This window comes from Phacochoerus africanus, chromosome X (assembly GCF_016906955.1).
Source record: "Phacochoerus africanus isolate WHEZ1 chromosome X, ROS_Pafr_v1, whole genome shotgun sequence".
Lineage (NCBI taxonomy): Eukaryota > Metazoa > Chordata > Mammalia > Artiodactyla > Suidae > Phacochoerus > Phacochoerus africanus.
The window spans coordinates 92741738-92755024 of NC_062560.1; the positions used below are offsets into that span (position 1 = coordinate 92741738).

A 13287-nucleotide genomic window follows, 5' to 3' on the forward strand; every position below is an offset into this window, starting at 1 on the left:
GGCAGGGACCGAACCCGCAACCTCATGGTTCCTAGTCGGATTCGTTAACCACTGCGCCACAACGGGAACTCCGCAAGTGGACCTCTTGATCTCACATCCCAGGCTTGGCTTCCCAGGGTGCCTTCAAGCCCTGGGTTTCCCTCCCAGCACTCTCTGCCCTTGGCCTTGACACTGGGAGCGGGAGGGGGGGCAGCACAGAGCCTTACCATGAGGAAGGAGTAGCCGATCCAGAGGCTGCGCCAGCCCAGGGGGCACTGCGGGATGGTGATGTCCTGGCTGTGCACGGCAATGGCTTGGGAGGGTGCCTCACACACAGAGCAGCGGCTGATATACTGGGGAATCTGCGTCTGGCCGACGGGCATCATGGGGATGGGGGCGGTAGTGGAGAGCCAGTAGGATTTATCATTGCGCCGGGCATAGTGGCACACTTCGTTGATGTTGCAGTAGATGAAGGGCATGGTGCTGAAGCGGGGCAGGCAGGAGCCAGCAAACCCTGGAAGGAGGGGCGGGGGCACAGGTCAGGTCTGGCTGAGGGGGCGGGGATGGGATTGGCCCTGGGGCCACTACAACTGGACTAGATGGTGGTTTGGGGTCCTATCCAATGGCTTGTGTTAGCGCAAAGGCTCCCTCTCTCCCAATCCTGAAGTCTGTTGATCAAATCCGATTTTCAGTGCACCAGGGAAGTTGGATAATGAAAAACATCTTTTTCGAAGCTGAATCATGACTCCCTAATTAATCTGCTTTGTAAAACCAGCATCTACTAGAGGGATTCAGAGTCAGCACCCATGTAGACAATTCATTCTTGAGTAATCATTGTTGCCCGCAGGCCATATTATTATTACTACTCTAAGCATAATGTTTAACAGATGCTTCAATATGTGAGAAATGTTCTAAGCATTTTACATGGGTGACTCCTATGATCCTTACTCCACCCTATGGGACATGTACTAGAATTAGCCTTGTTCCATTGAAGAGGAAGCAGAAGCTTAGCTTGAATAACGTGTCCAGAGTAAGCAGCTAGTAAGTGGCAGAGCCGGGATTTGAACTCAGATCTGCCTGACTCCAGAGCTGGTGCCTGTAACCCACTATCCAGCAACGGGCCCCCCCCAAGGGGCCAAGGAGGAGTGAGGCGTATGGCTCTTGGTCCTTGTGGGGACAGATGGCCAGGGCTGGCTGGCTGAGCCAGTACTTACCCAGATCCTGGTTGTGGGCTTTCTCCTGCCCCTCCACAAACAGCAGGCTGTAGCCCACCCAGAGCTGGCTCATCCCGATGGGGCACAGGGGCACCTGTTCCGACTGGCTGTGTTTCACCAAGGTGTAACCAACTCTCACGCTCTGCCCGGGCAATCCAGCCATCCCAAAGGGGCCCTGCTTCCCTGGAGCTCCTGAGAGGGGGAGAGTGGACAAGGGATGAGACAGGCGCCACCAGTAACAGCAGCTCCTGACTTTGTGCCAAGCGTTGAGCCGGGCGCCTTATACATAAGCATTAGCTCCCTTGAGCCTCATGACTTTATCACCCCGATTTTTGGATGATGAAACTGAGGCTCAGCTAGTAAGTGGTGGTGCTAGAACGCCCACTCAGATGTATCCGGCTACGCAGTCTCCATTGTGCAAAGCACAGGACCCAGCTTCCCTCCCACAGCCACTCAGCTTTGGTTGGGTTCATTACAAGGAGATGAAGGGAATGAGGGGGCAGAGGGGCTACTTCTCCAGCCGGCCTTGCAGGCTCTCAGAAGAGATCATCAGGACCTGCTGAATCCAAGGCAGCGAAAGCAGAGGTGGGCTTAGTGGGGCAAAATCCTTTCCTGCCCGGGGCAGACATGGCTGATGATCAGCCCAGCGAGCCTCAGGACTCTTCTCTGCTCGGGACAACTGATTTGCCATCTCTGATAATAAAGTGGGAGGTAAGTAGCAGAACAGCCATATCTCCGATTTTCTTATGCCTTGAACCACCTCCCTCCCTTCCATCCATGTCAAAATCCCTGGGTAGAAGAGGGGAGCTGCAGGGCAGGGGGTCCTGCTCTAGTATCCAGTCAGAGCTCTTAAGAGCTGGAAGAGGAGTTTCCGTCATGGTGCAGCAGAAAAGAATCCCACTAGGAACCATGAGGTTGCGGGTTCGATCCCTGGCCTCGCTCAGTGGGTTGAGGATCTGGCATTGCCGTGAGCTGTGGTGTAGGTTTCAGATGCGGCTCGGATCCTGCGTGGCTGTGGCTGTGGTGTGGGCCGGCAGCTGTAGCTCAGATTTGACCCCTACCCCCTAGCCTGGGAACTTCCATATGCCGCAGGGGCAGCCCTAAAAAGCAAAAAAAAAAAAAAAAAAAAAAAAAAAAAAACCTAGAAGAGAACCCAGAAAAAGGATTCGGAGCAGTCCTTTGCCTTCTAGAATGGAAGGTTCTAATCCTTCACAGGCTCAGAAATGGGGGGGGGGGGAGCGAATGGATTAGAGCCCAGTTTTCCAGCCTCCTAGCACTATCAAGCTTTACCACCACGTTTCCTAATTCCAGGATTTGAGATTCCGACTCACCCCCAAGCCTCAAACCCTCACAGAAGCCCCCTGCCCCCTAGTGCTGACATCACCAGACCTTCATATCCTGGAGGGCCTTGCAGTCCAGGGAGACCAGGATCACCAAAAGCCCCAGGTGGGCCGGGGAGACCAGTGGGGCCATCTTTGCCAGGGATGCCAGGTAAACCTTTGGTACCTGCAAGGAGAGAAGGAAGGCCCACAGCTCTGCACTCTATGTGGAGGGTCTAGAAGGGCCCTCCCCCTGGAAAAAGGGGACTTGCATGTCATGCCCAGGACTCACCAGGAGAGGGCGCATCAGCCATCACCCTGGAAGGCTCGCCGAACTCACGGCTGAGCCTCCTGAGCTAGTCCTTAGTTCACATCCCCAAAGCTTGGCCCTGGGACTCCACTCTGAATTGAGCCCTTCTGAGCCCCTTCATACCCACAGCCCCTTCCCTTCCCCTCATTCTCCCCATCCCACCCCTGGCAATGCTGGGAAGGGCGCAGAGCCACTGTTGGTGTCCCAGGTCAGAAATGAGGACACAGAGGCCCAGAGAGGCTGCTAGCTTACTCCATTTGGGGGAAACCTGGGATTAGAAGTTGGGTGTCCTGTCCCCCATCCCTGGGCTTTCCTCATTGCTTTTTATCCCCTACTTTCCCGCAGCAGCATGTGAGTGAGGACAAGCTGTCTGGATTAGCTGCTTTGCTCTGCCCACAGTTCTTAGATGCCAAATACAACTGCTGGCCCTCCTTCCGGGCAAGAAGCTTGGAAACTTTGTGAAGCAGCTGAGGAGATGCTTGATGAAGGTGCGCCCTCAGACCTGGGGCTTCCAGCCAGTTGCTTCAGCGTCCCAGCCAAGGCTGTCTCTGCTCCCCACAAAGTCCCCTTTCTCTGGCACCCTCCTTACCTTGTAGGCCTATAGGGCCTTGGACCCCAGGGTCCCCCGTGAGGCCGGGAATACCATCAATGCCTGGAAGACCCATGGGTCCAGGAGGAGCCCGGATAGCTTCTGCAATTGGTGTTTGGCCAGGAGCACCTCGAGGGCCAGAAAGACCTGTGAGCAGGTGGGATAGAAATAGAAATAGAAATGTCAGGCAGAGGCAGAGCAGGTGGCCAGGGTGGGCATCACAGTTGGCATCACAGCCTAGGACCCCAAACCCAGCTAGCTGGCTTACTACTAGAAGCCAGACAAGCCAATTTGCTTATGAATTCACTGAAAAAGTCTTTCTGCGAGTGCCTACTGTGTCCAGGCCCTGGCAGATCAGGGGGTGGAGGAGTAAGACCTTTATAAGAAGCTGGTTTGGTGGTGAAGATGAGAGATGCATAACCTGACAAAAAGCGTTAATCTTACTGCAAATTGCGAGAAGTGCTACAGAGGAAATGGACAGTGCAGAGACAGTGGGAGGGAGCAGAGAGGGTTATGGGTGGAGAACCTGCTTTAGAGAAAGTGATAAGCAGCCTCTTGTAAGCAGTGACACTGAAGCTTAGACCACTGAAGCACTAGAAGGAGCTGGGGAGTGGGGAGGAGTCCTTCAAGTAGAACTAGCATGTGCAAAGGGCCTGTGGCCAGCTGGAGTGTGGTGTTTTGGGCTAATTGAAGGAGACTAGTGTGAAAGCAGCTCAGTGAGCAGGAAAGGGGAAGGGCTGGTGCTGAGGATGAAGAGGGAGGCATCACGTAGGGCTTCATGGCCATAGTTTGTTCTTACGCCGTGGGAAGCCACTAGATGATTTTCATTTTTACGAGACCTCTGTGACCACTCTCTGGAGAAATGATTGTTAAGGGAGGTGCCTAATGGCAGCAGGGAGACCAGTTAGCAGGTCACCGCAGTGATTTACATGCGGAAGGTTAGTGGCTTGGTCCTGAGTGGTAGCGGTGGAGGCAATGAGGGGACTGGATGCAAAGCATGTTTTGGAGACACAGCCCTCAGGATTGGACGCGTCAGAGTGAGGGGGTGGTGATTAAGGATGGAAAGGGTGGTTCTTCATTTCTGGGTGGAGCAAACGGGTGAATGGTGATCTGAGTGCAAACCCAACACCCACAAACACAGAAACAATGCAGAGATGGGAGATCAGTGGCAGGATCCATGGTGACGAGGCAGCAATGGCTTCAGTCCTGGGAATGGATGGAGGCAGAGGTGTCCCCAAAGCGAGAAACTCCCTCCCTGGAGGAGCTTGATCCAGCTGTTTCAGGCAATCAGGCTTGCTTTTGTGGTGAGCGGGAATGGTACCCCCAGACCCCTCCCGGGAGCTCGGGATCAGCCCAGCACATGCTCTCAACTCACCTCTTGGCCCTGCTTTCCCCTTCATCCCGGGAAATCCTGGGTCTCCGGATGGCCCAACCTTGCCTGGAATCCCCATGAATCCAGGCTCCCCTTTCATGCCTGGCAAAGTCCAAAGGAAAGCAAGTCAGGGCCCGGAACAGTGGTGCCGGTGGTGAGAGCTTGAAACTAGGCAGAGGCAGTGGCCTGACGGGCATTATGGGTGGCCCTCTCTCCCCAGCGCTGCAGGAAGGGGCCGTCTCTGGGTGGCAGTGGCCAGCCACGCAGTCATACCTTTCAGTCCCAGTGCTCCTGGGAGGCCAGAGAAACCTGGGATTCCTTGGTCTCCCTTGGGCCCTCGAGGACCAGGAATTCCAGGGAAGCCAGGGTCTCCAGAGTCGCCTTGATCCGAGGATGGCCCCGGGGGACCTAGGGGCCCCGGGGGGCCTGGGCGGCCTAGGGATAAGATAGGAAGAGGGATGAGGGCAGAAGGAAGAGGAAGCCACCATTACTGAAGGTCGTGGGATGGAAAGGAAGCTAATGTGCCCTCGCCTTCCGTGGGTCCCCAGGGCCCAGACCTTCCCAAACCCTTTTAGCAAAAGGCAGCCCATTCCAGCCCCCTGTGTCCCTGCAGGGGGAGGGGTGTGAGGCCACACAGGCCCAGACGCGGCCCAGCAGTGGCCATGGGGTTGGACTGTGGTCAGGGCCTCCCCAAACTCCAGACACAAGGTGACGGCCAGCCCCTCTTTGCGCGTCCCGTCTTTACCTCGTTCTCCATCTAGGCCTGGTCGCCCAGGGTCGCCAGGCTGTCCTGCTATGACTGAAGGCAAGGAGTGGCCTGGGGGACCGGGGAGACCAGCGGGGCCCTGAAGACCTGGGAAACCTGCAAAGAATAAATACAAAGGGCTGCAGGGGTTCTTTGTGCCCAAGAGCGGGCCAGGCTGTCTCGGAGAAAACAGAAGCCCTTAGGTAGGAGCCAGACCAGCCCGAGGCCAGCAGAGGGCTCTTCTCTCTTTCTGCTCCCTTCTCAGCACAGCCCATGGGCCCAGGGACTCCTGGCTCTGCAGCTGGCACCGCATTTAATTGGGATGGCTAGAGCTGCGGAAAGTTCTAGCTCCCCAAGGTCACTGGTAACAGATGTATGTTAGCCAGATTTGCCCCAAATGAGGAAGACAAAAAGGTATGACTGCAGCCCCTGGCGTTGAAGTTCCCTAAAGTGCTTTTAAACCTAACTGTCCCTGTTGTACATTTCATTAAGTTAGCTGGTCCTGACTGCGGCTGCTCAGAGAAGGTTATAGAGCGAGGTGGGGCACAAGCCCCAACGAGTCAGAACAGATGCCCGCTCAGCAGGATGGAGGTGGCAAGGGCGCTGTGTCTCCTCCCAGTGTAGCTCCCCTTCTTCTGCTAAGGTCTGGGTCTTCCAGGCAAGCTGGAACACAGTTTTATAGGTAATTCATGATATCAGCTGAATGCTTGCTTAATTGCCTAAATCTCTTCTCCCTTTCTGGCCAAAGAGAATGAATAGCCATTTACCTAAGGTTCCTTGCATAATACTCATTTGCTCAAATTTTAATACTGCTTTACATGCTTTGTTTGTGGAATGATTTCTATTATAGTATGTTCAAAAACCTAAAAAAAAAAAGCAACCAATTACAGAAGATTTATGTCATGTGCACACATCGAAAACATAGATGGTAATCTTGATGGGAAAATGTATCAAAGCCACATATACAAATGTAGATATCTATTTTTGTTCTTGGAACATGGAAGAAATGTATTTATTAATTCGGTATATTCTGGAAGATATTCAAATGAAGAGGAATATATTCAAATTGGTTGATAAGTTGTTTTGGTGGTTGAGACTCTTGTTTGTGACAAGAAAATCCCAAAATCTTAATGTTGAATTTCTCATATTTAGTTAATAGTGTATCCATGAAAACTTATATAGAAAGATGGCGGATTAGTTAATTTGGGTGTCTTTTAACAGATCATTAATTAATTGAATACTGAGGCAAGACAGAGGAGGAAAAAATAAATTTCAGGAAAAGTCTCCAATTATTAGAAGTCTGGAAAAGAAACAAAGTAAAAACAAAAAGCAAAACCAGTTGCAAAGCCACATGCGCTACTTTTAGCACTGTCAGTTATGGCTTGATGAATCATTGAAGGATTTTTCTTTTTCACAAAGGGCAAAATCTGAAGAGAAAGACATATTGTATTTTTGTCCTAAAAGTACATTTTGATATATACATACGCTGAAATCATGCGAAACCAATAAATAAGACACCACATAGAGTAAGTGTGGGCAGCACACAGATTATAACGTCTGTACTCAAGGCAATTTTTGGAGCCACCTCCTCTTCACCTGTTTCTTGATAATTATACCAATACATCATTAAACCTGAAATAAAGGTATTACTATCTTCAAGTAGTAAAAAAAAAAAAGCTCAAGTATTTCTTTGATTAAGAATGAGACACTTTAAATTATCACATGAAAATGCAAGATGCCATATCTTCCCAACTCACTCCATTGTTAGAGCCCTAAAACAAACAAACAAACCAAACCCCATATTGGGAGTTCCCATCATGGCTCAGCGGAAACGAATCTGACTAGGATCCATGAGGATTCAGGTCCAGTCCCTGACCTCGGTGGGTTAAGGATCCGGCTTTGCCATGAGCTGTGGTGTAGACATGGCTTGGATCTGGCGTGGCTGTGGCCGTGGTGTAGGCCAGCAGCTCTAGCTCCGATTTGACCCCTAGCCTGGGAACTTCCATATGCCACACCTGCGGCCCTAAAAAGCAACAAACAAACAAACAAACAAACAAAACATGCAATATACAAATGCAGGCTTTCAATGTTTAGGGCAAAATATGAAAACGAATGGCATCATTTAATGTTATTTGGATAAAGGGATCTTAGGGACACGGATCATTCCTAGGAAGTTTTCCTAGGGGCAAATCTTCATTGTACACTGATTTTTATAATCAAATGAGAGTTTAGGTTCCTGGGGTGGGGGGCATGATATTTGCTGTGTTCTTTTAAAATAAATTGTTTTAAAGATATTGAGAAGAGCAGGAAATTTGTTTGTTTGTTTGTTTGTTTAGGGCTGCACCTGCAGCATATGGAGGTTCCCAGGCTAGGGGTCCAATCGGAGCTGTAGCTGCTGGCCTATCACAGCCACAGCAACGCGGGATCCGAGCCATGTCTGCGACCTACACCACAGCTCACAGGAATGCCGGATCCTTAACCCACTGAGCGAGGCCAGGGATCAAACCTGCGTCCTCATGGGTGCTAGTCGGACTCGTTTCTGCTGAGCCATGGAGGGAACTCAATAATGTTTTAAAATCATATATATATATACATATACATAAAATCATCCAGATGCAGTGAGCATCTGTGTTTCAACGACCCAATTTAAGAAAAAGGAGATAGCATTGCCTTTGAATTTCTTTGCAAGCTCTTCGGTTTCTTCCACCCTCCCTCCCTCCCAGAGGCAACCCCGCCTGAACTCTATGTTCATCTTTCCCTTTTCATCCCAGGTTAAACCATGCATGTTTGGATCCCTGAACAACACATTGGTTGGAATCATACCAAACGTATTCCTCTGTGACTTCCTGTTTTTCCTCCTCAACATTATGTGCCTGAAATGTATGCATCTTGACATGTGCTGTTTACTGCATGTGTAATTGTGATTTTATTACCTCAGATAGCCAAAGGCCATGAATAATTTAATGACCAGAAATTCATAAAGGTTTTAAAAGCAAAAAGGCATCCTGCCTGTGCTTCCACCCCGGTCCCCTCTCCTCTGCCTCCTGCCAAAGAAGCCACCACAATCTCCCTACAGGCTCAGACCCTGCAGGGGCCCTCACTCTGGAGAAGCTGCTGGCTTTCGGGAAAGTACACGTTGGTCCAGACAAAGGAAAAGAATAAACACAGAGACAGCAGATGCCCCACATAAAATGCAGCTGCACATAAACTCATCAGATGATGCGGTGGGACCCCGGGCCTCAGACCGATGAGCAACAGATCGTTTCGCAAACATGATTTCCCCAGGGAACAGGGGATGGTAGAATGGCCCACGTTTCTTGAATGCTTCCGTACATAGTACCCCAGTCTGCCTCGATGCCTCACCCATCCTATGGGGTAGATGCTCTCATTCACATCTTACAGAAAAGGAAAGCCACAGGTTCCTTTGGGATGGAGGGGCACGTAACTTCCTGGTTCCTGTAACTAGTGAGAGGGAGAGCTGGAATTTGAACCCAGCAGTCTGACTTCAGAGCCCATACTCTTAGGCACGATGCTACACTAAATTCATTTCTTATTCTACATTGAGGGGGAGGTATACACCTCTCCAGACCATTTCTTTTTTCTTTTCTTTCTTTCTTTTTTTTTTTTTTTAGGGCCACACCTGCTGCATATGGAAGTTCCCAGGCTCGGGGTTGAATCGGAGCTATAGCCACTGGCCTACACCACAGCCACAGGAATGAAGGATCCGAGCGGCATCTGTGACCTGCACCACAGCTCACAGCAATGCCAGACCCTTAACCCACTGAGCGAGGTCAGGGATCCAACCCACATCCTCATGGATCCTAGTCAGGGTCCTAACCCACTGAGCCACAATGGGAACTCTTCCAGCACATTTCTAAGGGGCGTTAAAAGAATCAGAACACATTCTCACTATATGAGAGGTGGGGGAAGGGAGGCTCAGAAAGGGGGCTTCAGATAATGTGATGAGTCAGGGGCTGCGATTAAGGCGAAATCTGATTTCTAGGAAACCCAGCAAATCCTAATCAAGTGCTACTGGTGCCTCTTCTTAGGAGACATTTATCCTCTTTGTCTCAGACTCCTTCCCATAGCCACCCTGTCCTCCCAGGGCCCTGGGATGGCCAACCGCACTGGATACCGAGGAACTTCCGGCTGACCTCTCACTAAGTAGATAAGCCCAGTCCCTCAGGACCTTTAAACCCAGGCTCTGGCAAAGTGAGAAAGAAAGGCCCCGAGGTTAGCAAGGGAGAGTGGGAGGGAATCTGATACTCCTTTTCCCAGGAAAGGCCTACATATGATCTATCCTCTTTTTTTTAATCTTTCGTGGCTGCACCCACAGCATATGGGGCACAGGCTAGGGGTCGAATCGCAGCTGCAGCTGCTGGCCTACACCACAGCCACAGCCACGCCATGTCTGAGCTATGTCTGCAGCCTACACTGCAGCTCATGGCAAAGCCAGATCCTTGACCCACTCAGTGAGGCCAGGGATCAAAGCCACATCCTCGTGGATGGTAGTCAGATTCTTAACCCTCTGAGCCACAACAGGAACTCCCAATCTACCCTCTTTTTGCCATCAGTCCATTCCACTGGGTTCTGAGATTCCCGGAGATGTGAAAATATGCACAGCTCATCCCACAGGGCCGCACAGCCCTGATGAATCCCAACCCCAGCTCCCCAGCCAAGCCTCACTTGGGCTCACTTACCTCGGCTACCCTTTTGCCCTCTCACGCCTGGATTTCCCGGGGCTCCAATGCCAACTCCTGGAGAGCCTTTCTCCCCTTTGGGACCAGGCAGGCCAGCTGGCCCAGGCACACCGGTTATGCTAGGTCCTAGGAGGAGAGGCAGAGAGATGCGGGGCCAGAACTCAGTGGGGGTGAGGCCTTTATGCCTAGCTCTCTTGCCTAGGGTCTTTTCCCAAGCCGTCTGCAACTCTCCCAGGTGACAAGGGAGAGGCTGGCCTCCCTGGGCCACCAGGCTTGCCTGGAGCTCCTGGCTTGCCCAGCATCATCGGGAGACTTAGTGGGATACCAGGCCCTCCTGGTTCCACGGGACTGTGGGGCTTACCCAGCCTGAAGGGGTCCCCTGGAATCACAGGGTTCCCAGGAATGTCAGGACAAAGTGTAAGTGTGCCTCCTTCCCCCTCCCCCGCCCCCACATCAAGGCATTCCAGATTGGGGGCTGGCAAGGACATCTAGGAGTCTAAGGACATGGCATACGCCATGGTCAAGAACTGAAGGCCAGCCCTGTCAGGCTTCCAGAAGAGCTGCCGCTCTACTCCCCTGCCTTTGAGGGTCTTGCTTACCTGGAGTTCCATGAGTCCCTTTGGTTCCTGGAAGCCCGTTTAGTCCATGTAAACCAGGAAGTCCAGGGAAACCTCAGGGGAGAGAATATCAGAAATGGCCCCAGCACTTCTGAATCATGAAGAGTCAGCAAAAGGTCCTGTCCCCCAAGCCATTTCAAAGGTCCTCCTCTCAAAGGTCTTTCCTGAGATATTATTTGATGCCTTAAGGGAGACTGGACCACCCCTAACCACCACCCTCCAACCTAGGTCTTCCTGCCTCTTATAGAGGCCGATACAGCTTTAAGAGCAGGGTGGTCGATAATTAGGTATCTTCAAGAAGAATTCAGAGTGGCAATGCCAAGACCTTGAGTTACCAGCCCCCAGAGACTTGATGCCCAATCTCTAAGTCAGGGAAAGGCCACCTATGCCAGCACAATGACCTTCCTTGCTAACTCTGTTCTCCATGGATCCCATGTTCTCCTCTTCCCGTTCATGTTTGCCTTCGCTTCTTCCACTTTTTCCTCCTTTCCTGTTATCCCTCATTCAGCCCCATCAGCAACTTCCCTGGACACAGCCTAACCCCAGCCAGAGTCTCCTAATAAAAAGTAGTTGCTATCCTTCCTTGAGAGAAGGACCCTTTTCCCCACTGCCTGCTCCCCAACACACATACCTTTGTTTTTTTGTTTGGGGTTTTTTGGTCTTTTTTAGGGCCGCACTCTCGGCACATGAAGTTCCCAGGCTAGGGGTCGAATCAGAGCTGCAGCTGCCAGCCTACACCACAGCCACAGCAGCATTAGATCTGAGCCACATCTGAGACCGATGCCACAGCTCACAGCAACACCAGATCCTTAACCCACTGAGAGACGCCAGGGATCAAACTTGCATCCTCATGGATACTAGTCGGGTTTGTTACCTCTGAGCCAAGATGGGAGCTCCCCAACGCACATACCTTTGGTTCCTACTAGGCCAGGGGGTCCCAGGGGCCCAGATGCCCCTGGGTGGCCTGGAGAACCTGGAAGCCCTGGATTTCCCCTCATGCCTGCGACCCCGGGGAGTCCTAAAAATGAAAACAAGGTAGACATTCAGAATGGGTCATGGCTTTAAGTTGATCTTAGCATTTCCAGAATAAAACTCTCAAGTGTCATGGTACCTGGGGAGCCAGGAAGGCCAACATCTCCAGGAATACCAACATTCCCATCTTCCCCTTTGTTTCCTGGGAAACCCACATCACCAATGGGTCCATCTTTTCCTTTCACACCTACAAAATCAAGAAAAATGCAGAGTGATCAGGCTGCAGTTGGGGCAGTGTGTTCTACCATGAGAGAGGGAGAGCAGGAAGCTGAAGCCATTCGGAACTGCCACAGGAGCTGGATGCAAGATACTCTGATACAGTTCTCTTCACATTTGAAAGGGGCTGCCCAATTGAAGAGTAAGTCAACTTGTTTTGAGTGTTTCCAGAAATAGGAGCAATGGATGGAAATGTTCAAGAAGTGGTTTACAGAACTATAAACTCAGGGGGTGGACACCATTATCTCAGGGCTCTTAGACTTATCCCATGCATCTAGGAGTTTTGAAGGAAAAGTAGGCTGGTTGGTTTGGGAAAACTGTCAGCTGCCTGTGAGTGGATTCATGTCAGATAGGAATTTTTTTACACTGGAGAGAAGTTGCAGAACTTGGGCTTGGCCTCCACATTTCCTTCCAGTCCAGTTTTGAGGAGTCTGTGACATAACGAGACAAAAGTACAAACAGCCTTACCTTTGAAACCAGACTCTCCAGGTTGTCCCTTGGGTCCTGGGCTACCAGAAATTCCAAGTGTCTGGCCTTGATCTCCTGGCAATATCAAGACATTGTTCAAGTGGTCGGGAGAAGCTATAGCTCAATTTGCAGCATGCAGTTCTTGTGAAGGAAATATCTTTTTGGAGTCAATATGGCCGGAGGAGCTCCTTGACAAAATTACCCGTTGGGGAAAATGTGACCAATCGCCAATGAAGGGCTGGGATGCTACCAGGCTACCGGCATGAAATGCTGTTACATGCAGCACATCTCCATTGGGAAACGCATTGCCAGGCTCAGTATGGGCAGAGAAGATGGTAGGAGGGGCCCCCAAACAGCAACCAGCAGAAGAGACTGTCTAGAGCCAAGGCTCTTCCATGCTGCTGAGTCTGGAAGGCAGGTGAGTCAAACCACTGTGTCCCGAATATCTTTGAGGAACAAAGACTGCACAGGGGGTTCATCCAAAGGGGAAATGTAAATCAATTCTCTTTCCCCTAAACATAAAGTCTCTCCCAAGGAGAGCCCTAGACCTGCTAGGAATCTACCTTGCTCTGGAAAAACACATTCAAGGAGAAAATGCTCCTTACCTTTTAAACCTGGGAGACCAGATGCTCCTGGGAGCCCAGGAGCTCCACTGAGACCCTGTGAGCCCTTCAAAGCAATATGAGAATCAGTATTTCTGCCCAGCGCTCAGGGCTTCCCACTGTC

General features: G+C 51.1%; 1 protein-coding gene across 3 annotated transcripts in view; it reads right to left on the minus strand.

The window, feature by feature from the left end:
* Nucleotides 1–13287, minus strand: part of COL4A6 (collagen type IV alpha 6 chain) — a 319377-nt gene that overhangs the window by 2388 nt on the left and 303702 nt on the right. For all 3 annotated transcript variants that reach the window (XM_047764999.1, XM_047765001.1, XM_047764998.1), the window contains 13 exons: nucleotides 13167–13230; nucleotides 12562–12636; nucleotides 11957–12064; nucleotides 11756–11863; nucleotides 10828–10899; nucleotides 10229–10354; nucleotides 5529–5645; nucleotides 5057–5218; nucleotides 4787–4885; nucleotides 3412–3558; nucleotides 2583–2699; nucleotides 1194–1385; nucleotides 207–493 (listed from right to left, as the gene is read on the minus strand). In XM_047764999.1, coding sequence (XP_047620955.1) covers nucleotides 207–493; nucleotides 1194–1385; nucleotides 2583–2699; nucleotides 3412–3558; nucleotides 4787–4885; nucleotides 5057–5218; nucleotides 5529–5645; nucleotides 10229–10354; nucleotides 10828–10899; nucleotides 11756–11863; nucleotides 11957–12064; nucleotides 12562–12636; nucleotides 13167–13230 — 1674 coding nt within the window. The remainder of the gene's footprint in view (nucleotides 1–206; nucleotides 494–1193; nucleotides 1386–2582; nucleotides 2700–3411; nucleotides 3559–4786; nucleotides 4886–5056; nucleotides 5219–5528; nucleotides 5646–10228; nucleotides 10355–10827; nucleotides 10900–11755; nucleotides 11864–11956; nucleotides 12065–12561; nucleotides 12637–13166; nucleotides 13231–13287) is intronic.